Source organism: Bubalus kerabau, chromosome 1 (assembly GCF_029407905.1).
Source record: "Bubalus kerabau isolate K-KA32 ecotype Philippines breed swamp buffalo chromosome 1, PCC_UOA_SB_1v2, whole genome shotgun sequence".
Lineage (NCBI taxonomy): Eukaryota > Metazoa > Chordata > Mammalia > Artiodactyla > Bovidae > Bubalus > Bubalus kerabau.
In genome coordinates this window covers 97,706,128-97,731,047 of record NC_073624.1, presented here as the reverse complement: position 1 = coordinate 97,731,047, position 24,920 = coordinate 97,706,128, and the positions used below count along the sequence as shown (strand labels likewise).

General features: G+C 35.9%; 1 protein-coding gene across 3 annotated transcripts in view; it reads right to left on the bottom strand.

Annotated features, from left to right (window-relative positions):
• Positions 1–3,099: 3,099 nt before the first annotated feature.
• NR2C1 (nuclear receptor subfamily 2 group C member 1) overlaps positions 3,100–24,920 on the bottom strand; it is a 39,527-nt gene continuing 17,706 nt past the window's right edge. Inside the window, exons 5-14 of one of the 3 annotated variants that reach the window (XM_055585231.1) lie at positions 24,634–24,813; positions 23,151–23,298; positions 22,958–23,048; positions 18,919–19,112; positions 17,572–17,737; positions 13,317–13,438; positions 10,940–11,079; positions 9,408–9,545; positions 7,284–7,389; positions 3,100–4,967 (exon numbers count right to left, since the gene is read on the bottom strand). In XM_055585231.1, the coding sequence (XP_055441206.1) occupies positions 4,793–4,967; positions 7,284–7,389; positions 9,408–9,545; positions 10,940–11,079; positions 13,317–13,438; positions 17,572–17,737; positions 18,919–19,112; positions 22,958–23,048; positions 23,151–23,298; positions 24,634–24,813 (1,460 nt within the window). In that variant the 3' untranslated portion in view covers positions 3,100–4,792. The remainder of the gene's footprint in view (positions 4,968–7,283; positions 7,390–9,407; positions 9,546–10,939; positions 11,080–13,316; positions 13,439–17,571; positions 17,738–18,918; positions 19,113–22,957; positions 23,049–23,150; positions 23,299–24,633; positions 24,814–24,920) is intronic. The other 2 variants (XM_055585240.1, XM_055585248.1) reach the window with 2 other exon arrangements.

Sequence of the window (24,920 nt, the reverse complement as noted above, 5' to 3'; positions counted from 1 at the left end):
CAGACACACAGGGAGAAGGCTGAAGAACTGGGCCTGAGTCAGGCACACCCCTCAGGGCTCCAGAGACCACGGGAGGCAGCTGGGACGTGTCCAGTTGGCAAGCGGGTCCATGGAAGGGTTGTAAGAAGGGAATGGACGGGTGCAGACAGATGTGCTTCAGAAGGTTCTCAGTGGTGCTGCTGGAGAAGGCTGCCAGGGGCAGAGGCACACACACAGAGGCGAAGGGATCTGCGACCAACTCTGGAAGCCGAAGCTTCAGGGGTTACTGTTGAACTCGATGGGGGTGGGAAGATGGAAGAGCTGCCCTAGGTGTTGGCTCAGGTGAGTCGGTGGCTGGTGGTGTTGGTCACCAAGGGAGGTCACCGAGCCAGAAGTGCTGGGGACTCAGAAGTGCCTACAACCACAGCACACAGTAGATGCCCAAAAGGATACTGGTTGAACCACAATACCCACAACCTTTTCGATTCCATTTTTTTCTTCTTAAAACTTGTTATGTACACTTTGAATCACTACAGATAGGATAACTTCAATATCTATTTTTTAGGATCTATATGTATTGCTTATTGCTGACTCATTCAAATTTCCTTCTAACTTTGGTAATTTTGTGAGCTCATATTTGGTTGAGCTTAATGTGTGACAAATTGAGGTTCTAAATTAGAGGTCAGCAAACTACACACAAAAGGCTAAGTCCAGTTCACTCCGTTTTTTAAATGTTTTACTGGACCACTGCCATGCCCATTCACTTATGTACACTCTACAGCTGCTTTTGAACAACAGCAGAGTAGTTGATTCAGACATGGTAAGGTCCTCAAAGTAAAAAACACTGATGCTCTGGCCCTTTACAGAAAAGTGTGCAAAACTCTGATGTAAATTAATGTTTTCCCGAGTTTTGATTCTGCAGGATAGGGAGGGTTCATGACCTGGGACAACTTTAGCCTGCTTTGAGAACTCATGCCATATTTCTTGCAAGTCCAGCAATAGATCAAAGGCCTTCAGAGTTATCTATTCCACAATACTGTTAGAAGCAGTAATACACTATCTTCTTTGATTATGCTGTTCTCATTTCAAGATGGTATGGATCTTTTTCATTTAACAGGTCAATCATTCAACCTGAGAAGCACATGTCCTTCTGTGGAACTTTTCTTGTATCAAATAATTTTCTTACCTCGTCTTTTGTTTTCTCTTAAGTCCTTACTATTAAAATGTTAGACGTCCTGTTCTCTTTTCTCATTTTCTATTTCTCTGTCTCTTGGTTATAGAGGTGACCCTTAAAATCATGGGTTTGAACTATGTGGGTCTATTTACGTGCAGACTTTAAAAATACATACACACTACAGTACTACAGGAGCTGCAGGCGGTTGGTGCCCCTAACACCCATGTTATTCAAGGGTGAATTGTACTTTGAAGGTTGTTGAAACCTTGAAACCTTTCCTCAACAACTTTATCTTGCAACTCTGAATTGTTTTGGCTATTAGTTTAAATTTCCAGGGGCAGTTTCTTCCTTTAAATTTTCCTTTTCAAAGCATCCTATTTTCATTTAATGAATACACCTACTTTCTTTCAAAATATTAATTATATTTGAAGGTGGGGTACTTTTCTGATCACTGCATTGTTATCTGCCCCCACCATCAGATTATAGCTGATCTCTTATGTATTAGAAATTTTCCTCAAATATCTGATGATCCTGACTCTATGTTCATATTTAACAGTAGATGTTAGAGAGCTGAATGGGAACCCTATGTATACATATATGACTTGGAAATACTGGGATTCACTGAAGAGTGATAAAATGGTAGGCAGTCTTCTTATCAGGGACAACCAAAAGTTGAGTGTCTAGAGATCTTTTTTCCAGACAAATTAGTTTTTCCCAAAGAAAAAAAATCCTGGCATAGAAGCCTATACCCAGTGGTCAGCATTCTGGGAACATGCTTAGGGAGCCCATATTCAACAGATTTTCACTTAATCCATATCTTCAAGATTATACCTAATCCAAGCCTTCTGTTATCCCTGCTGCTGCTGCTGCTAAGTCACTTCAGTCGTGTCCGACTCTGTGTGACCCCAGAGACGACAGCCCACCAGGCTCCGTTGTCCCTGGGATTCTCCAGGCAAGAACACTGGAGTGGGTTGCCATTTCCTTCTCCAATGCATGAAAGTGAAAAGTGAAAGTGAAGTCGCTCAATCGTGTCCGACTCCTAGTGACGCCATGGACTGCAGCCTACCAGGCTCCTCCGTCCATGGGATTTTCCAGGCAAAAGTACTGGAGTGGGGTGCCACTGCCTTCTCCGTCTGTTATCCCTGGTATCCTATAAATCCTGTGATCTTCTGGTTTAGTGTCTCAAGATTATTCATCTCTGGCTTCTTGTTCAAACAGGCTGAAGGATAGAAAGTGGTCACTGGGGACTTCCCTGGTGGTCCAGCAGTTAAGATTCCAAGTTTCCAGTGCAGGGGGCATGGGTTTGATCTCCAGTTGGAGAACTAAGATCTCACATGCTGTGCAGCGCAGCCAAAAACAAGACAAAAATATACAAGAAAAAGAAAGGGGTCACCTGACTTCAATAAACGTAGAGAAAGGCAGTTCAATGATTCTGTAGACAGATATGCAATCAATCCTCTTGTTAATGCTCCAAGTACCACCTCTGAAAATGAGCACCTGGTTCCTCCGGGCACTAGACAGCATTCTTGGACACTGCAACGCATACTGGCTCCTTTCTCAATGTACCACCTTTTGCAGGCATTCAGATGACCATTCCCTTGGTTTTGGCTCTTTCTCTACCCGCATTTTCTTTCCCTAAAATTTATTCAACTCTCTTATCCTTTGATTTCTTCCCTCCTGTTTCATCTGTCATTGTGTGTTTACACTTTACTGAGATTTCAGGAGAGAAAGAAAATAAACGGTCAGTGTGTAATATTTAGTTGCAAGTCTTCAAACTGAACTGTAAATCATCCTAAAATATTGGGATATGGAAATGTTTTCCATGCTTTTTCTTCCTGAAAGTACTTTCATAAATCTTACTAGAGATTTCTTAACAATGGAACAAACAGAAGGATGACCAATGAACAAACAGGACTCTGAAATCAAATGTATTGGCAGAAAACAAATTTGTAATGCAGGCCACATTTTAATGTAGTTTTTAAAAAACACTTCCAAATACAACTGTAAATGTAATCAGGAAAAATACTTCAAACATGTATCTTAATTAACCATTAGTACATTACTTCAAAGAATTTCTCAAATCCTTGGCTTTCTTCAGTGGGTTTATAAAGGTATAAACCTACTGATTTTTCCATTTGACTATTCTGTACTAAATGTAGTTTACCCAGCTGTCATTATAGAGAAAAAATCCCATTGACAAAAATCACATTTTAAATAGGGAACAAAAGTTTCCCTTAAGTTGGTAAAGACTGTAAATTGACACTTTAAAACTTCTGATTTACTATAAAGCAGCAATTAGTAAAATCCATACTCTTCCCCCAAATTCTGCTTCTCTTCTATTGCAAAATCTTTGTAAAAAATGTTCGAGTGCAATAAAATATCCTTATTTTTAAAAAAATCAACAAATAGAGATAACAAAGTAATTTCTCACGAAGTTATAGCAAAGAAATACTTAACAGTATCATGTTCTGCTAAAGAAAACATCACTGTGGAAGACATTCAAGGAATCTAAACTGTTTCCATTGTGGTATACAAGGCAGTGCTTCAGGATGATGCTCATACTGTTGTTAAAACAGCCTTTTCCCCTTTAGAGTGAAAAATCAGTGCACATTCCTCCATGTATTAAACAACTGAAGTCTCAAAAAATTATCAACTGCTTTTAAATAACTGTCTAACTCACTTTGGAAACACAGACTGGCTATGATAAATCCACTTTCACAAAGGAGGTATTTGCAGTGACCTAAAAGAAACTGGCTAAATCCCATGGAAGGGTCTGGAAACTAAATGCAGGTCAGAAAAGAGGGAGAGATGACAGATGCTTTCTGTGGAATAAACAACAACAATTTAAATATCTACTGTGAAATACTGAAACTTGGGGCGCTCAATCAGTTTCTATTACTTTTACAACACAGTAAACCAAAAATATTAAAACATGAACCCTATCTTATTCTCAAAAACAATTTTCTGCTACATACATAAATAAAAAGTGCTTGTAACTAATAATACACAACACTAAAGATATCAGCTCTTAAGTTCACAAATAACCTATGTCTCATCGCCAGCAATGAGGGTGATAAATGCTAATGGTGCCATGATATTTACAAAAAACAAAAAAATATTTATATTCAATTATTATCTCCTATAGTCCCAGTGTTATCATTATATCACTGAGCATAAAATAATCTTCTTTAGACAGGTAATTAAAACAGATTATATTTTAGAAGCATAAAATGCAAGATCCTTCTTAGCGATTGATTAAGTGTTTATACTGGTTCATAATGAAAGTAAACATGAATAGAACACAATTCTGGGGGGAAAAAAGAGAGACTTATTTATTTGTTTTATAAAATAAAAGGAGAAATCTTAGTCAAGAGGTGACAGCTTTAGGTGTCATCTTAACCAAGAATAAAATGATAATATTTTTTATTCACTTAAATAAGACAGGAAAGGAAATTCTAATTCCTGCTACCTGCTCAGTCACTTCAAACATTCTTCTTAAGGAAGTAAAATCAAAATATCTTGGTTTTTGGTTTCTCTTTTAAAGTAAAAATTTCCAGATGCCCTGGAATCAGTGAGTTCGATTTGGTATCTTCTTGTGTTCTGGGAAAGAACAATCACTTTAAATTGAGATCTCAGCTTTCAAATGCTGTGACCAATTATTTGTGAGTTATAATCTGCAGGTTCCATTTTTAAAATATGTGGGATGACACTGTCAATTCGAACATTGCCGATGAGACCTTTGAAAAACAGTTCTTCGGTGATGGTAGCGTTCATCAATCTCAAAGCTGGCAATCGAAGTAGTAGTCTAGACAACCTCAAAAGAGAAAAGGAAGGTGAACAAGGTTGTGAATCAAAGAGTAACTCAGTAGAAAGATATTCGTAATTTCTGCATGAATACCAATGCCATAAACAAAGATTACCAACAGTTTTCAACACTTAAACATTTAGTATTCTCAAGCCTTAAACTATATGACAATCACCTAGATATATATGATGTCTGACAGACTTCTTTGGAAAGCCTTGCTCTTAACTGCTATGCTGTGCTACCTCTAGTTGGTTGTATGAACCATGGAACAAAGTTTTAAACCATGGATCGAGTTATAAGTTTAATGGCTTAGGAACTCTTTCAAGGTTATAATAGCAATGTTTTGTGTCATCAGGATACATGAGGCTCAACGATAGTTTTTTCGGTTTTGCTTTGCAAAATGTATTGGGAATAGTAAAATAGGCAATGAAGTGAAGTGAAGTGAAGTGAAAAGTCGCTCAGTCATGCCTGACTCTTTGTGACCCCATGGATGTAGTCCACGGAATTCTCCAGGCCAGAATACTGGAGTGGGTAGCTGTTCCCCTCTCCAGGTAATCTTCCCAACCCAGGGATCGAACCTAGGTCTCCTGTATTGCAGGCAGATTCTTTACCAGCTGAGCCACTAGGGAAGCCCCAAATAGGCAATAGCTGTTATTAATGGGAAGAGCACAGATTACAGAATCAAAACCATTAAGTTCAAATCCTGATTCAACTACTTCCTAGCTATGTGAATGGGTGGAAGCCACTACTCGTCCTGTCTCTTTCACAATGTTGTGACAATCAACAAAAGGATCCCTACCAGTTTCTGTGCTAGTGAGGTGGGACAATGTCTTGTGTGAAAGTACATCTTAAGTTGAAAACTGCTATCCAAAGATAATTAATTAAACTAACTATGGATATAAGAAACTAAGAAAGAGTTCCAGAGGTCAAAGAACCTGGAACCTAATGCAACAGAGGTCAGCAAGAAGGCGTACAGTCAAAACGAGGAAAATTCTAAATACTCTATTGATTTGTATGTGTGTGTGCTAGTTGCTCTGTTGTGTCCGACTCTGCGACCCCATGGACTGTAGCCTGTCAGCCTCCTCTGTCCATGGAATTCTCCAGACAAGAATACTAAAATGGGTTGCCACGCCCTTCTCCAGGGTATCTTCTTGACCCAGGGATCAAACCCTGGTCTCCAGCATTGCAGGCAGACTCTACCTTTTCAGCCATCAGGGAAAGCCCATTAATTTATATAAGGTATAAAACTTTTGAAACTTTAAAAAACTGAAAAAAAAAAAAAATCATAACAAAACTATCACCCAAAGAACTACCTTTCCAAAACGTTTGTGGCATTATCTGTCCTTCCTCTATGCTAAGGCCTTACACTCTTGAGAACACTGGAGCACTTGAGAACAAGTGAAACCAGCAGACCCAGAATTAAGTGATCTTTCTGTGTTCATGTACTATACTGCTCAAATACCTCATTTCCTGTTTGTTCTCACCAGCTGAGCTGTATTCACAGAACTGGTAGGAAGTAAGGTAGGAAAACTGTTTAGATGTTAGATAAACTACAGCTATTTTCATGATGGAACTGCCTTATAAGCCTATTATCTAATATATGTAAAAAGTTATTATATGTAACATATTCTTTTACTAGTTTGAAGTATGTTAATAATATTAGTAAATAAATTTACATAGCCCTTACTATGTAACAGGCACTGCTCTACCAAGCTCTTTGAATATATTAACTGATTTAATCCTTATACTAATTATAAAATGTGGGTACTATTATCTCCATTTTACAGTAAAGAAATTGAAATAGAAGTTAAATAACTTCTATTAACTTCTATAAGGTCTTACAGCTAGTAAGTAGCAGGGTTAGGCATTAAACCCAGGTGCTCTTGCTTTGACAGCCAAATGCTTAATCACTCAAAAACTGAGTTCATTTTATTAAAGGACACTGTTAAGAAACACCTTGCTATAAATGCCATAGGCCAAATTTCAAAATTAATTATAAAATAAGCTATTTTTTTAATTCATGCACTTTTCATCTGCTTTTCTAATTCTATCCATTATTCCATCTGAAGCAAGTTAAGAGCTTGGGTGTGAGAGTCAAACTACCTGGCTCTGCTGTTTATTGTGTGACTTTGAGCAGGTTACTTAACCTTTCTGTGCTGAAGCCTCATATAAAACAGTACATATAAAGTGCTTGCAACAATGCATTAACTACTTGAAAGGCCAAAGCTGAATAAATTTAATTACATTTGGAATGGAGAATAAGGAAACAAATACACAAAAATTTTTAAGATGAATTTAATTAAATAGTATTTAACTTCTAGATACCTGTAGGTGTCATCTGGATATGTTTTGGTTATATAATCTTGGAATTCAACATAAGCCTTTTCCTGAAATTTCTCAATCTGTTCCATGTTTTCTAGGCCTGGATGATCTGAAACATTAAAGAATATATTGTTACCTTAGTTCTGAATACTCATTTACTGAGATACCAAGTGGAGATGGAAGAGGTGATAAAAAACAGTTCAGAAGGAAGCCCGATCATATATGTGTGGCTCTTTCATTCCACAAATACTATTTTAGTAACCCACCCACTAAATACCAGGCACTGTACTTAAACCCTTAAAACTATTTCATCTGATATATGTATTCTAACATCTAATATCTATGAGGGAAGCCCCCATTTTCAAAATATATTCTTTAAAATTTTTTTCATTAAAATAATAATACATATTTTAACTTAAGTATAATTAACATACAACATTGTATCTGTTTAAGGTACACAACAAAATGAAGTGACATTCATATGCACTGTGAAATGATCACCACAGTAAGTCTAGTTATCATCTGTCACCATTCAAAGCTACAAAACTTTTTCTTACAATGAGAACTTTCAAGGTTTATTTTCTAGGAACTTTCACGTTTACAATACAATGGTGACTACTGTCACCATGTTATAAATTTCATCACTGTGACCTGATTATAACTGCAAGTTTGTCTCTCATGATTCTCCTTCACCCATGTCACCCACCCTCATGTATGCTATATTCTATATTTTTTAATAAGAAAATCTTCCTTTCACCATTGTTAGGATAAAAAGATACTTAGGAAATTATAAACTCTGAACATCATTTCTATCAGAAAAATAATACAGCAACATGAAATAACCTATATAAATATTTCACTGAAATGGAAATGTTAAAAGAATTTCATGCAACTTATGCCTAAAAAATGGAAAGTGGTATCCTGACTAAGGAGAATAAGAAAAGTAGCAAACAGAAATAGAGGGAATATTTAATAAAACAAAAGTACATTATAATTCTGCTGTCAAATCTATGGTCTTTCAATTTTAAGGAAAATTAAAGTGGCAAATTGGTTGTGATAAAAATTGCGATACATGTTATTAATTTAGCTAAAACATCAGAAGAATAGTACAAAATAGCTTTAATTATCTTACTGATATCACTGAAGGTAGTAAGAAGCAGAGTTCCTCAGATAATTTTATTATGATACACAGTAACAGAAAAACATATACCAAAATGAAGAATACAGAGCCTAATAGGCAATTTTTCTTACTCTGAAATTGATTGTTGAGCTTTACCGTCATTTTACTATATGTAAAAACTAGTAATTGGTAGAAAGACAAGAGACCCATTTTTCTATTTATTGGGAACTCGGAGAAGGAAATGGCAACCCACTCCAGTGTTCTTGCCTGGAGAATCTCAGGGTTGGGGGAGCCTGGTGGGCTGCCGTCTATGGGGTCCCACAGTCAGACATGACTGAAGTGACTTAGCAGCAGCATAAGATGTTTGGAAATTTAACCCATTAACAAAGCAATCTTCATCTCTCTTTTTGCCTTTTAATGATGCTGAGCAAAATATACCTAAACATTCAAGTGCTGAACAGGACTAAAAGTCTATGTCATTTCACTGATTTCTTCAATTTTCCTTTTCATGCCCTAACATCCAACAATTTCACAGATTTGAAGTGTACAATTCAATCGTTTTTTAGTATATTCAGAGTTGTGCAGCTGTCCCCACAACCTAATTTTAGAACATCTTCGTTGGCCCCAAAAGAAACACCCATTAGTAGTCACTCTCCAGTGTCTCCTCTCCTTATGCCAAGGAAGCCACAAATCTCTCTATAGATTTGCCTATTCTAGACAATGCAGATACACGGAAATATTTAATATGTGGTTTTTTTTGTGATTGGTTTCTGTCACTTGCATACTGTTTTCAAGGTTTATCCATGGTGGCATGTATTAGAATTTCGTTACTTTTTATGGCTGAATGATATTCCATTTATATATACATTACATTTTGTTTATTCGTTTGATGGACACTTCAGTTGTTTCCACATCAATGTACATTCCCAATGGCAAATGTGTGAGGGTTGTAATTTCTCCACATCCTCAAACACTGTATTTTGAATAAGAAGTAAATGTTTATATACCTGGACTGAAGAGTACTATTGCCTTCAGGTAGGCATATTCATATCCATCAATGCAGAGTTTTACCATGCTGTTACAAAACTCTTGTAGTTTGAAGATGTGTTCCATCAATAATTTCCTTCTTTCTGCTGATATTTTATCTTTAATTAAAAACAAAGAAACAAAATCTTCTAGTGTTCAGCAAAAATGCATGACTATTTTTATCCAACATATTTCACCCTCACTAATTTCCAGCTTTGAATATAATCAATTTATCAAATGTTAAAAATTCAATATATCTGCAAGTTTAATGTTTTATTTATTTATTTAGCTGTGCTGGGTCTTAGTTGCAGCATGTGGGATCTAGTTCCTGAACCAGGGATGGAACCCAGGCCCCCTAGACTGGGAGCACAGAGTCTTAGCCACTGCACCACCAGGGAAGTCCCTCCCTGCCAACTTCAAATGAAACTAATTAATGATCTTCAGACACTGTTCATTCAAGAAAATAAAAAAAGAATAGGCTGTTAATATAAAAAGCCCTAAAGGTAATGTTTCCTTCCAAGATACATCTTTGAGAAGATAAGCTATAAAGATTAACTACAAAAGACTCAAATTTTGATAATAGGATTTAAGTTTATATCAATAAAATAAGCAAAATGAAAAATAAGCAAAATCATCTAGATATTTAAGTTACCAACACTACTACAACAACAAAAAAAAACCCCATTAAGACCAAAGAAAAGTTGAGTAAAATGGTATGTTCTAACTTAAAATTTATTGTTTATGTAGTACTGACTTCTGGTATATCTACTATTGATGAGATCTTAATAATCAATAATCTTATTGATGAGGTTATTCTTTGCCATTAAATGGAGGGGAAGCAGATAGTTCAAGAAAAATGTACAACAATGGGAAGTGGCATATGCAAAGGAAATAAATGTAATTCTCCGTCTATAATTTTTTCTTGAACTAAAAAAAAATAGTTCTTCCCATTTCATGAAGGGGCATCTTCTTGGACAGTCACAAGTCATTCTGAAACAAAACATTTATAAATCAGTGCTTGCCCACCTGTCTCCTCAAGCGAATGGGAGTTGTAATCAGGAAAAGGAAAAAGATAATTAGGATTGTTTTGTGACTCTTTAGTAGTGTCTAAGTGAAAGGATACATACTGATGAATTGATTAAAAAAAAAAATGTTTAGCCTACCTTGGGATTCAAAAGGCTACAATGAAGAAAAGCACTTTAAAGTTGGTAACTATACATTTATAAATAGTTGATTACCTCTATATAAGCGTACCCTGGATTCTTTGGTATGTATGTTGAAGTGTAAAAATTCATGAGGCCTGATCAGAAATAGCACTTAAATACATTTGTTTCAGTTTTGTTGTACTCTCATTTAAAACTATTTTGGGTGATTAATGAATTTTATCAAAATGTAAAAATTATATAAGGTAAAAAGGATATTGGTATTTATCTTTTGATACTTAACTTTAAACGTAATACTATAAAACCGATGTCTCCTCTTATATCCTAGAAAAGGAAAAATAAGCCTTTACCTTGTTGAAGGCTACTGTGAAGACAGTTGACAAATGTTGCTAATATAGTTGCGACATTCATCACTTGCCAGCACTGGGCAAGACCAAGAGTAAACAGTTCATTCCAATAAGCTTTCACCAATGATATGCTGTTTTCTTGCCTACAAAAACAAAAACAAATATCAAATATGTTTTATGAAACCTTATAACTGACTCATATATTTGAAAATACAACGTTCAATTCAGTTCAGTCGCATTGGACTTTTTGCGACCCCATGAACCACAGCACGCCAGGCCTCCCTGTCCATCACCAACTCCCGGAGCCTACCCAAACTCATGTCCATTGAGTCGGTGATGCCATCCAACCATCTCATCCTCTGTCGTCTCCTTCTCCTCCTGCCCTCAATCTTTCCCAGCATCAGGGTCTTTTCCAATGAGTCAGCTCTTCGCATCAGGTGGCCAAAGTATTGGAGTTTCAGCTTCAACATCAATCCTTCCAATGAACACCCAGGACTGATCTCCTTTAGAATGGACTGGTTAGATCTCCTTGCAGTCCAAGGGACTCTCAGGAGTCTTCTCCAACACCACAGTTCAAAAGCATTAATTCTTCGGCGCTCAGCTTTCTTCACAGTCCAACTCTTACATCCATACATGACTACTGGAAAAACCATAGCCTTGACTAGACGGACCTTTGTTGGCAAAGTAATGTCTCTGCTTTTTAATATGCTGTCTAGGTTGGTCACAACTTTCCTTCCAAGGAGTAAGCGTCTTTTAATTTCATGGCTGCAGTCACCATCTGCAGTGATTTTGGAGCCCACAAACACAAAGTCAGCCACTGTTTCCCCATCTATTTGCCATGAAGTGATGGGACCAGATGCCATGATCTTAGTTTTCTGAATGTTGAGCTTTAAGCCAACTTTTTCACTCTCCTCTTTCACTTTCATCAAGAGGCTTTTGAGTTCCTCTTCACTTTCTGCCATAAGTGTGGTGTCATTTGCATATCTGAGATTATTGATATGTCTCCCGGCATTCTTGATTCCAGCTTGTGCTTCCTCCAGCTCAGTGTTTCTCATGATGTACTCTGCATAGGAGTTAAATAAGCAGGGTGACAATATACAGCCTTGACGTACTCCTTTTCCTATTTGGAACCAGTCTGTTGTTCCATGTTCAGTTCTAACTGTTGCTTCCTGACCTGCATACAGGTTTCTCAAGAGGCAGGTCAGGTGGTCTGGTATTTCCATCTCTTTCAGAATTTTCCACAGTTTGTCGTGATCCATGCAAAGGCTTTCGTGTAGTGAAGGGAGCAGAAGTAGATGTTTTCTGGAATTCTCTTGCCTTTTCTATGATCCAACAGATGTTGGCAATTTGATCTCTGGTTCCTCTGCCTTTTCTAAAACCAGCTCAGACATCTGGAAGTTCACGGTTCATACTGCTGATGCCTGGCCTGGAGAATTTTGAGTATTACTTTACTAGCGTGTGAGATGAGCGCAATTGTGCAGTAGTTTGAGCATTCTTTGGTATTTCCTTTCTTAGGGACTGGAATGAAAACTCTGAGTCTAAAGTTTTATACAGGAAAGTCAAAGGTAATCAACCAGTGAACAAAGCACACAAACAAAGAACAGAGCAAATAGATTTTAAAAAGTCAGTTTTTGATGGCCTGTGTTATACCTCTTAGTTAGAAAATAACATTGGCATTGTTGTACAATAAGGTCCTACAACTTGACCAATACTTTTCTAACTATGGGCTTAACTTTCTCCATGGTCTCTTTGCTTCTTCAAACCATTTACTTTAAAACAATATGAAGAAATCTGGCAAACTTTAAACAAAGCTTGGATTTCTCATAATAGACCATTTTCCATTACCACCTAATCTAAACAGAATACAGACATGCTCTTCAGTGATACAACCAAACTTCTAACTCATCATAGTGGTACTATGGGCTAATTTATATTTTCTTACCTTTTTAGAGGGCAACCAACCACATGATTAAAAAAAAGTTACTTCTATTTTCAGACATATTCAGTGTATGCAAGTTTCGGATCCTTATTAACAAGCCGGAGATGACACTGAAACGGTGGTGGTAGGGAGAAACAATACCCCAAGTCATCTAGAGCCTCCCTCATTTAAGCCAATCAAAGACAGCCTATTACAAATGCTGGCTCCAGTGCACTGACTTCATTCAAACTGTTAACTCCATCAAATTATGAAATATGGATAGTCTTCCATATAAAATAATATACAGTAAATACCACCATGATTCTTCATATAAAATTTCAAGTTATAATGCTGTATCAGTTTGCCCCATTTAATCAAATTCTCCCAAAATAAAAGCTCTTGCCTCATGTACATCTGTGCTACAAAATCACACTTAATATTCAAGAACTTCAGGACACTTACCCTAGAGCCTGGAAGGAAGGAATTGAAAGTGCCCAGTGCATTGATAAGAACAGCAGCCTGGAGGCAGACTCCCCAATGTAGTGCACATTCAGGTACTCAGGCATAGGAGATGGCATGGTGAGCTAGTGTGGACAGGGATGAGATCAATTATCTCACATCAGACACTTCTAAATGAGCACTTCTTTGAAAAACTTAACTGTCAACATGTCAAGTAACTATCTAACATATTAGCTAAAAAGGCAAATCTTGATATAATCCAAGTCACTGGATGTTACAGCTAAAAACAGGATTTAGAATAAATGAAAAGACCAGAGTTTCTAATAAAGCAATATTCAGATAAAGCAGAATTCCACTTAACAAATACCAACCACAACAGTATCTTGGTGTATTTTTAAAAGTTACTTTCTGTCTTCATATCAACAGTAAATGTTTCCTTTCCTCTTCATTAACAGTATGTATACAGAAAATTTAATTCAAGAAGCAATCCTTTATGTTAAATGTTCCTTTCATTTAGGCTATGGGGATAACAAATTCAAATGCTTATAGGAGAGTAAGGAGTGAAGTGAGCCTGCTGATGGCATTTGTAGAGTGCACATTCCCAGATAACGGGCATGGCTGAATTCAACACATTGAAGACATTTGGAATTCGGGCTCAGAACTGCTTGCTTTTTCAATTTTTCAAAAAGCAGCTTCTACGTAAAATCTCACCATCTAATCTATAGGAAAAATAAAATGTGTCTGTGGCCATAACAGTCACAGGCTGACCTTAGGTAATGTGTGACCACTGTTGGAAATAAAGATCCTACATCAGAATACTTATCAAAGCATTTTTGAAAATCTTGTTAAAGAGATCTTTTATTGCTATAAATTAAGAATTGATGCTTTTGAACTGTGATGTTGGAGAAGACTCTTGAGAGTCCCTTGGACTGCAAGGAGACCCAACCAGTGCATCCTAAAGGAGATCAGTCCTGGGTGTTCTTTGGAAGGACTGATGCTGAAGCTGAAACTCCAATACTTTGGCCACCTCATGCAAAGAGCTGACTCATTGGAAAAGACCCTGATGCTGAGTGGGATTGGGGGCAGGAGGAGAAGGGGACGACAGAGGATGAGATGGCTGGATGGCATCACCGACTCAATGGACATGAGTTTGAGTGAACTCTGGGAGTTGGTGATGGACAGGGAGGCCTGGCGTGCTACAACTCATGGGGTTGCAAGGAGTTGGACACGACTGAGTGACTGAACTCAACTGAAATGTAATTTCATTCATAAGAAACTTCTATACTTCTATTTTAAAATTATTAAAATGATCAGTAATACCAAGCATAGGTGATGATATAGGGAAACAAATACATACAACTGAAGTGAGGTGAAAGTTGCTCAGTTTGTCCGACCCTTTGCGACTCCATGGACTGTACAGTCCACGGAATTCTCTAGGCCAGAATACTGGAGTGGGTAGCCTTTCCCTTCTCCAGGAGATCTTCCCAACCCAGGGATGGAACCCAGGTCTCCTGCATTGCAGGCTGATTCTCTACCAGCTGAGCCACCAGGCAACTGAGTACCAGTCAAATGAAGGGCAAACTGGCTCTATCTATCAGCATTTTAAAACTGAGTTTATCCTATGACCTAACAATGCCATTTCTAAATCTCTATTTCAAAAGGATACTTGCAAATATGCACAAAAAAGCATATATAAGGATGTCCATTTCAGTACCGCTCTTAACAGAAAAACTAAATTAAATGCTGGCTATAACCCAAATTTTTATCACTAAGGAAAAGAATAATCCATGCCTACTTAGCAGGCATTAAAATTAGTAACATAAACTGAGATAGCATAGAAGAAACATTTCAGACATCTAAGCAGAAAAAAATAGCAGAATAATATTGATGAGCCAATATATGTTAAAAAGAATGTATGTATATAGATACACAATTTATGTGTATTGTATATAAGATAGGAGGAGATACACCACACATTTAACAGTAGCTACCTCTGCTGGGGGACAGATGAAAATGCACATGTGCATTTTTCTGGGGAGTGAATATACAGCTTTTAACAGATTCTCAAAGGTATCTATGATGCCAAACAGATCAAAGCTTTTCATCGAAATGATACCAAAGTTCTCTGGAAATGTTAGGTAAAAATGCAAAAAATATTAATTTCCTTTGTTCAGTGTTAGCCATAAGTGGTTTGTCTATTTACAAAACGGTGTCAAGTAATAAAACAGGACAATCAACAGCTGAAATTTCACATGTGAAAAGATAATTTTGAAAATGTTTGAGAAATGTTTACTGCAGCAATAAATTAAAATATCATTCCTTAAGAGAATTATAATAAGTAGATATTAAGCATCATAAATTTAATTGTTAGGATTCAACTGTTTCCACACATAAGTATATAAAAAACAAACTGGAAACTACCACACACTTCCGTACTGCCTATCGTGAGTAGGGAAAAAAAAAATCCCTGAAAGTAATTACCAAAGATTACTAGTTTTAAGGGTAGGATTAGGGTGCAAAAACAAGATTACCCTTTGCTAATTAGTTTAAAATCATTCTAAAACAAATGAAATACTTACAATATGTAAAAACTGGATATTGGGGCTAAAAGATACAGATGCACCCTGATTTACACAATAGTGGTGGCAATGCTGAAAACCCTGTTGCTCTAACCGTAAAATTGAAACCACTTGCAATATACACTAGGAACCTGTTACTCAAAAGACTGCCACATTGTATTATAGAGAAAAAACGGCTTAGAATTTATCTGTTTTACATACATAATTTTCTTAAAGCCAAGATAAACCTCCAACATTATATCAAGGCCAATTCTAGAAAGAAAAATGTTTTAATTTCCCCAATTCATCTGTCCAAAACAAATTTTTGATGGATGAAACTGATTATTCTCACTGCCTATTCCTATAGCCCCCATAAAATTTTTTCTTGTAAAGTACAAATAAAGCATTTCTGATTTTTTCATGTAAATTAACTTTGGTAAAATGTTCCATAAAGACTAGTTTCCCTGATACATTTGTGGACTATATCAAATTACAGCCACAATTATTTAAATGTGACTTTTCTCTGAGTCATTTCTACTAAGCCAAATTTTGTAGGAATAAATTTTATCATATGCAGCTTTGATCAGTGTTAGATTTTTTTTTTGGCTGCACCACACAGCATGTGGGATCTTAGTTCCTGGAAGGGATGGAACCCACGTGACCGACCTGTAGTGGAAGCTCAGAGTCTTAACCACTGGACCACCAGGGAAGTCCCTGGCCAGGGTTAGATTTATTTTGTGTTCATTATTTCTGCCAGTAGCACACATATCTATTTGATAACTGTATATATTTTCATAAGAAACCCATGGAAATTTATAATCACCAGTAAAGTTATGAGCAACTACCCTCAGGTAGTCCAGGACTGCTATGCTGTGCACTGCTAACTAAGAGTTCTTAAGCACTTTCAATCACTTGCATATGATTTGCTAACAGTCCTCAGGGTGGGAGGAGCAAAGATAAACAGAGGGATCAAAACAGCAAAGTCTTAATGAAGGGTCTCAATGTCTCATTGGTCAGCCTCTCTATAGCTGTAGTTCGAATATTATCTGAATGACAAATCAAATGCCAGATGTTATTTTCTAATATTCTACATGTATTGTTTCTAGTATTCTACATGTATTGTTTCCATCATAAATATATTTAAGGAAGCAAAAAAGAAATTACAGATGTACCTTCTCCAAATGGTTAAAGTGTAAAAAGTTAAAAACCAAAAATTAAATAATTTTAACCTTCTTAAAATGAGGCTGAGAGCTAGCTAACTGAGGCATTATATAATTAATTCTGTTCTTTGTAGTTAACTTGGTAAAAGCAGAAAATCTGGGTCTTAGATACTGATTTACACTAAAGCAGTAGTAGCTAGGCATTGAATAAAACCAGTGGATTCCACACATGATGAACACCAATACTTAAGAACACCCCCATCAACCAACTATGTCTAACAGTGTCTAAACAAAACAAATCATGTCCAAATGTCCTAAAAGCTAACTTTTATAATCTTAAACACATTAATTGATATTGTGAGTACTATATAAACAGGATGTTTTAGTGAGCTGTTATTTTATGTTTTAGCTGGTGGTTCGAATCCTATTCGGGGTATCTCTGAGTTTAAAAGCACAACAAATATATTTTGATTTCTGAAAGGACAATTAAAATGGTCACACAACATAAAAATTATGAAATGTATATATATATAGAAATACCCTGAAAGCTACATGTGAATCGCTGAGAAGTGGCCCCTCTTTTTCGATGTAATTTATGCTTGAGTCTCCAGCAATTAGGTGTACGTTTCCTTCCATGCCCTCTCCTGAGCTCTGACAGGCTGTGCTTTCTCCAGGATTCAAAGCTTTTGCAAGAGTGTCAAATGCCCTATAAGGAGACATCAGAAGCTGTGAGCTTGGCCAATCTCCACAATAAAATGAGAATTCTATATAAAATTCTGAAATTAAGATTTAGGCCTTAAAAACTGTTTAGAAAATAGAACTTTGGTATATCACTGAGTATTCTATTTCAGTGATGTCTTTGACTCACTCTCCAAAAGTAACAAATTAAACTTCAAATGTATAGTATGAAAAACTTTATTATTAATATATTTTACCAGAGAATTAGTCTTTTTAAAAAAGTACATGATTTAAGGGGAGAAAAATTCTTATGCTTCCTTTTACAAGTTAAATATTTGATACAACAAGGTATCAGGCCATTTATTTTACATACAAAAGTTATTTAGAAGAACAAGAGCAAGAACTTAAGCTGACTTTATTCTACACAAAACAAAGTTAGGTTTTTAATTTTATTTAAAAATGCAGAGAATAAACTTATGATAACACAGCTACATCTGAACTATAAGAATCTGAAATTAAGATGGCAGATAATTAATATTAGTAAATAACTAGTCAAAACAGCTCCCTGTATTTTTCAGTGAGAGGGCTTCTACAGTTCTTTAAAATCTCATGTTCAACAAAGTACTCGGTGAGATTCTGAAATGCAGTTCCTTCAATATTTTAGAAGAGGAACATAGTGTAAAAAAGCTGGTTTCTACATCCTAAGTATTAATAGCAAAAGAATGAAAAGTAGAATTCTGATACAAGTTTCCTGAAGTGTAAACTTAAAACTATAATGGACTCAACCCAATTTTTAAAACCTATTTTCATCACCAGAAAATTGGTGGAGGAAATGAAAAATGACTGCCTAGTAAGATATATATTAAACTTTAAATACACAGAATATAAAATCTGGCAACTAAAACATCTGAAAAATCAGACCCAAATTATCATCTTTATTGGAAAAAAAACCCAAAACTGAATTTTATGACTACATTTCTAATCTTATCATATTTACTTATTGTTCATTATTTACAATGTAACCTGCTGGACATCATTTTATATTGAACAGAATTTTTCAATGAAAGTTTACTTATGACTTAAATTTTCTAAGTTTAATAGAAATAATTGTTTTTGAAACTTCTGTAAATAATATTTAACATAAAAGTATTTTTAAAGAGATACTAAAGGACAATTGGCAAAGGGACACATGCTCAAAACAAATCTTACCTTGAAACATCACCGTTTGTCTGCATTTCTTGATGAAATTCACACAAAGAGGTATAAGAAGTATCACCATTGCTTAAGCTTTCAATCATAGACACTTCATTACTATTTGGAGCAGGATCTTTAGTTTTTCCAAGGTTTGCTAATGATGTAACCACACTGGCCAATGTACTTAAATCTCCCTGACATGATACAGCCTTTAAAAAGAAAATTAAAATTCTGCAAATTGGTATCAGTTAACGTTTCCATCTTAAATATCTAATTCTAGAATGTGAAATGCCAAAAGAAAAGTATATAAAGACACATGAAATCTAGAAGGTAAAATCAAAGAGCTCTGAGCTTTTAGAAACTTGAGGAACAAATTAAAAAATATCAGGCACATTTCCTAGGAAATATTAATATTTACACAGGTTACGTTAAACTAAAAACTGTACATAATGGCTATCTATCCACATAACAATTGCTTTCTTTTATTAAAAAGGTATTTGCTGCCCCAGGTCTTAGCTGTGGCATGTGGTATCTAATTCCCTGACCAGGGATCGAACCAGGACTACCAGGGAAGTCCCATAACAGTTGCCTTCCCTATAAAAGGCTTTTAAATTAGATGAGCTTTCAAGATCTTCCAGCATTAAAATTTTGATATTGCTGTAATTTCCAAAACTTATTATGCAAACTTGAAAGTTGCATAGGATAAAATTAATGTTTTATTAAAGAATAGAGAAAAAAAAGAAAAGTGTATTATTGAACAGACTTCCAGGATGCCAAGTTTTACTAGCCACTGTGTTAAATGTGTTAAACATCAAGCATTCTGTAGGTGGAAAGTCCCTCTACATTATTTAGGAGACTGGGCTTTTGTTATATATTGCATGTTTTCCTATTTGTCACCAGTTTTTATTTTTGTTAACGTGTACATTTTTTATGCATGAATAGCTACAATTGTTTTATGAAAAAATCTGCTCAACTCTCTGACTACCCAGAAATATAATCTGTACAGAAAAAGCAGATAGATGGTTGATTTTTCTTCCTTTTATTTATCAATTTTAGAGCAATGAATCAATGCCCAAGCAACTTACGACGAAAGGTGAATTTTGAGTATCATTTTAAATTCATATTTTTATATACTCATTAGTCATTCTTTCATAAATGCTCAAATCATTCCACCCTAATCAAATGAAAGGCTCTTCAGTTTGCCTTCTATGACTTCTGACAGGTCCATAGATATTTAAAACTTTTCATTATACCTTTATGGTTTTTTAGTGATAATGATTACTAAGAGGATACACATTTCCTTGAATTTCTCTATTTCAATTCTTTAGTTTATGTGAAACTGATTTCAGTGAATACATAGACAAATAGCTTCTGTGCTCTCCCCAAACTAAAGAATGGTCCCAGAATTATTTACTGAGTAATCCACCAGTTACTGAGTTTCTTACATGACTGCAACCTTTGTATGTATTTTATGTAATCCATACAACAACCCTGGGAAATTGCAATCATTGTCCCTTTATTACTGATAAGAAGAATTACTCATTGTCTCTTTCGCAGTAAGTAGTAGAGGCAGGATAGGAAGTCAGATCGGTCTGACAGGAAAGCCTGTGCTCCTAACCCCTGCTCCTGCCTTCATATATACATGTAAAAGGAGCTGACATTTTTTAGGTGTTTTAATTTTCAACTAAAACATTTATATATTTTCTTCCATTTCATACCATGTCTATCTAGACAGGTGCTTAATGTGGAAAGGACTTACATTGTAGCTTGACAGCTTTGGGACCATTTGTCAGAAACTAACCAAACAAGGTTGTTAACACAATTTAATATAAAGACATTTAGAGAAGTACAGTGTCTGGGCAAGTATTACAGAAAATTTTCAACAAAACTTAGTTCTCTTCCTTTCCTAAAGAAAAGATGTTAATATGTCAATGAAGTTGTAACTACCATTCTAGGTACAAATCATGTAGATAAGGCTAAGTGAAGTCTTGAATGTAATTCCAAAATATATGGTAAGATACCAGATCTCCTTGATTAATAACAATATGCTAAAGCCCAACCTGTAAGGCAGACACTCTTATTATCCCTTATTTTATAGATGAGGAAGGAAACTGAAGCACTAAGGTCAAATATCTTGCCCAAGGTTATGCAGCTAGTAAGTGGCAGATGAAATTTGATCCCAGAGCACAAGTATTAAGATTGCCTTAAAGTACCAAACAAAAAATAATAACACAAATCTGGCCATATATAGAATAAATAATCTCATAGGGCATATGAAACCAGATCACATTATAGGTTAAGACAAACACCAGTAATAGGCTCTCTGAAATCTGCCTTCAGGAACAACGTTTGTTTTCAGTTCTTATAAGGGGCTTTCAAACACTACAGAATTCTACATGCTCGTTTTTTCTTTCAGACCTCTTGCTCAATAAAGAGCTGCTCCAAATCTCTAAGGGGACCCAGATGATTGGATACATAGCATGAGAGCTCATGCAACTGTTACTATTCTTGATTCAAGTCAGTGTTTTAAGTGAGGTGTGTGAAGAATTTCTCTTCACCTGAAATATTTTAAATATCAACATTTTAACACTAAAAAGTTTGTAGGACAACGCAAAAGGAATATAAATAATTTTATACTTATTATACATTTCTGTATCTGAGGACTTTTAAGATGAAAGAAATCCAGAAGACTTTTCCACGTTGAAGCTATAGTTGGTTCTAGTGGAAAAATGAACATTTCTACTGATAAAATTAATTCATCAGGACTCTCAAAATAGAAGCTGCTCCAGTGACCTGGCCCATTTCACACTACACTTATGGCAGAAAGCAAAGAACTAAAGAGCCTCTTGATGAAAGTGAAAGAGGAGAGTGAAAAGTTGGCTTAAAACTCAACATTCAGAAAACTAAGATCATGGCCTCTGGTCCCATCACTTCATGGCAAAGAGATGGGGAAACCATGAAAACAGTGACAGACTTTATTTTCTTGGGCTCCAAAATCACTGCAGATGGTAACTACAGCCATGAAATATAAATATGCTTGCTCCTTGGAAGAAAAGCTATGACCAACCTAGACAGCATATTAAAAAGCAGAGACATTACTTTGCCAACAAAGGTCCGTCTAGTCAAGGCTATGGTTTTTCTAGCAGTCATGTATGGATGTGAGAGTTGGACTACAAAGAAAGCTGAGCACCGAAGAACTGACGCTTTTGAACTGTGGTGTTGGAGAAGACTCTTGAGAGTCCCTTGGACTGCAAGGAGATCCAATCAGTCCATTCTAAAGGAGATCAGTCCTGAATATTCATTGGAAGGACTCTTGCTGAAGCTGAAACTCCAATACTTTGGCCACCTGATGCAAAGAGCTGACTCACTGGAAAAGACCCTGATGCTGAGAAAGATTGAAGGTGGGAGAAGAAGCGGACAACAGAGGATGAGGTGTTTGGATGGCATCACCAACTCAATGGACATGAGTTTGGGTGGACTCCGGGAGTTGGTGATGGACAGGGAGGCCTGGCTTGCTGCAGTCCATGGGGTCGCAAAGAGTCAGACGCGACTGAACTGAAACTTGAGTCAGTTTGCACTTAAAGGAAACATCTGTCAAAGAAACTTATCATATACCAGTCATAATCCTCCAGCTCCAGCTTTAGTGAGCTCACCTCATCCTAGACAGCAGGACCCGAGAGCATTACAGGGAATCCCAAACTCTGAGCCAATCCCAACCTCTGTTTCCTTTTTGCTGCTTCAAATCCTCTATAAAACTAACTCTTGTCTAAAATTCCTCCACTAGAGTGTTCCACTGCTTATCAGCACTGTAATCTGCTCATCCATGGATAATTTTCCCTTAAATAAGGAACACTGAACTCATTACCAAATTTTTTTAGTTTTGTTATTTGATACTACCGAACAGTTGATGGTAATTTTCATTAAAATAAAAACAAAAATCTGTAACCCGAAATATTTAGGACCAAATCAATTGGCCAAACTGATGGAGGAGAAAAGGAAAAACTTTTATAAGCTTAAGCAGTTTTAAGCTTTAAATTAATTGTACTAAACACACCTTATCTGGTGTCATCAGCATAGTTGACTCAGTTTTTATTCCAGATTGATGAATATTCACAAACATTCCTGAATCTAAAAGTCCTGCTGACCTGTAACAAATAAGTACAAATTTTAGCCTTGGTTTCACTGGGAAGACAAAAAATGACCACCTGCTTATCATATGTTGCTGTTGTTTTCTTTTTTTACTATACCTTGCAGTTTCACTATCTGTTACAAAAGTTGGAGTTGCAGCTAACGGGCTTCGAAGGTCTTTTCGAATGTAGATTTTTTCTGTTGAAGCAGCACAGTTGGAAGATTTTTCTCTGGATACTTCAATGGGTTTTCTTTCACATTGAACAGCTACAAAAATGTGCCAAATTTATATCACAATGCAGAATTTATAAGCAATTATAAATGCAAGCTCTAGGTCAGCAATGTTGTTATGGGAGACATGGTTACCATAACTCTAAAGATAACCATCAATCTTTAGAAATTATTTTTTAAGTTCAACGAAGTTGCTTCAAATAGTAAAACTGGCCACTGTGCATCTCTCTTGTTCTCTTCTCTCCCTGCCCCAGTTGTGGCAGAGATGCAGAATTCCTATTTTTTAAAAGTTCACTGTCAAGAAGGAAAACCTGAAGTTAGGAGTCCTTTACATATCTAATAGACATAAGAGTATTAAAAAATAAAGTATTTAAACAACTGAAGACAATACTGACAGTGAATCACAAAAAGACCCAAGTCAAACCTTTTTTTAATTAAGGGCAGGGAGATTTTTTAAAATTTGTTGGTTTTTTAATTTGTACAGGGCAAGGAGATTTTTGAGCAGCAACTCAATCGCTTAGTTTTTATTTATAAAATAGAGGTTAATAAAAAATAGAGGTAATAAATTTTATGGGCTTCCCTGGTAAAGCTCAGATGGCAAAGAATCTGCCTGAAATGTGGGAGACCTGGGTTTGATCTCTGGGTTGGGAAGAGCCCTTGGAGAAGGGAATGGCTAACCATTCCAGTATTCTGTCCTGGAGAATCCATGGACAGAGAGGAGCCTGGAGGGCTACTATCCATGGAGTTGCAAAGAGCTGGATGTGACTGAGCAACTTTCAATAAAATTTACAGCAATTTTATTTCATGATACTTAGGAGACGGTATACTGAAGTTGTTAAATGTACGTTTTCTGAGAAAAACAAAACAAAACTGCCAAGATGCAAATCCAAGTTCTGCCACTTATTAGTTATGTGACCTTGGGCAAGTTCCTAAATTTCCTCTGTTCACACAAATGTAAAATGGCTAACAGTAGTATCTACTGACAATTCTGATGTGAGAACAAATAATTTAATTCATACACTATACACAGAGTAAAGCACAATGAGAGCTCAATCAATACTAGCTACTGTCATTGCCTTATTAACCACTTTAGTATTAATAGTTTGGTGAAAAACTAAACTGGTATCTAGTTACCTTTAAAAAAAATCATTATTACCAGATCCAAACTAAAATTACAATGCCTGGCATTGTAGGCATTCAGTTAAGATTTGTTGAACATACAAAAAATACGTATTTCTATATTTTTGTTGGAAAACTTTAAATTAAAAAACATATATATATATGACATATTTTAACGTGTTAATTTTAACATATTTCTAGGAGTTTGCCTGAATTCTTAAAAGTATTTTCTCCTTAAAAGCTAATACATACAGTCTTGTTTCATTCCAAACGCAATACATCTTTGTAACCTGCAGTATTGACAGCGATTTCGATGGTGTTTATTAATAATACAGTCCTTTGATCCTCGACATGAATAAACTAAATTTTTTCGGATACTTCTTTTAAAAAATCCTTTGCAGCCTTCACAAGTTACTGCTCCATAATGACGGCCTAGAAACAAATGTTTAAGAAAATACGAAAGTCACATTTTTCAGAACTGAAATGAAGTAGGCCCGCCCACATCTACCCTTTAAACATGAGATGAAACTGAGATTTCT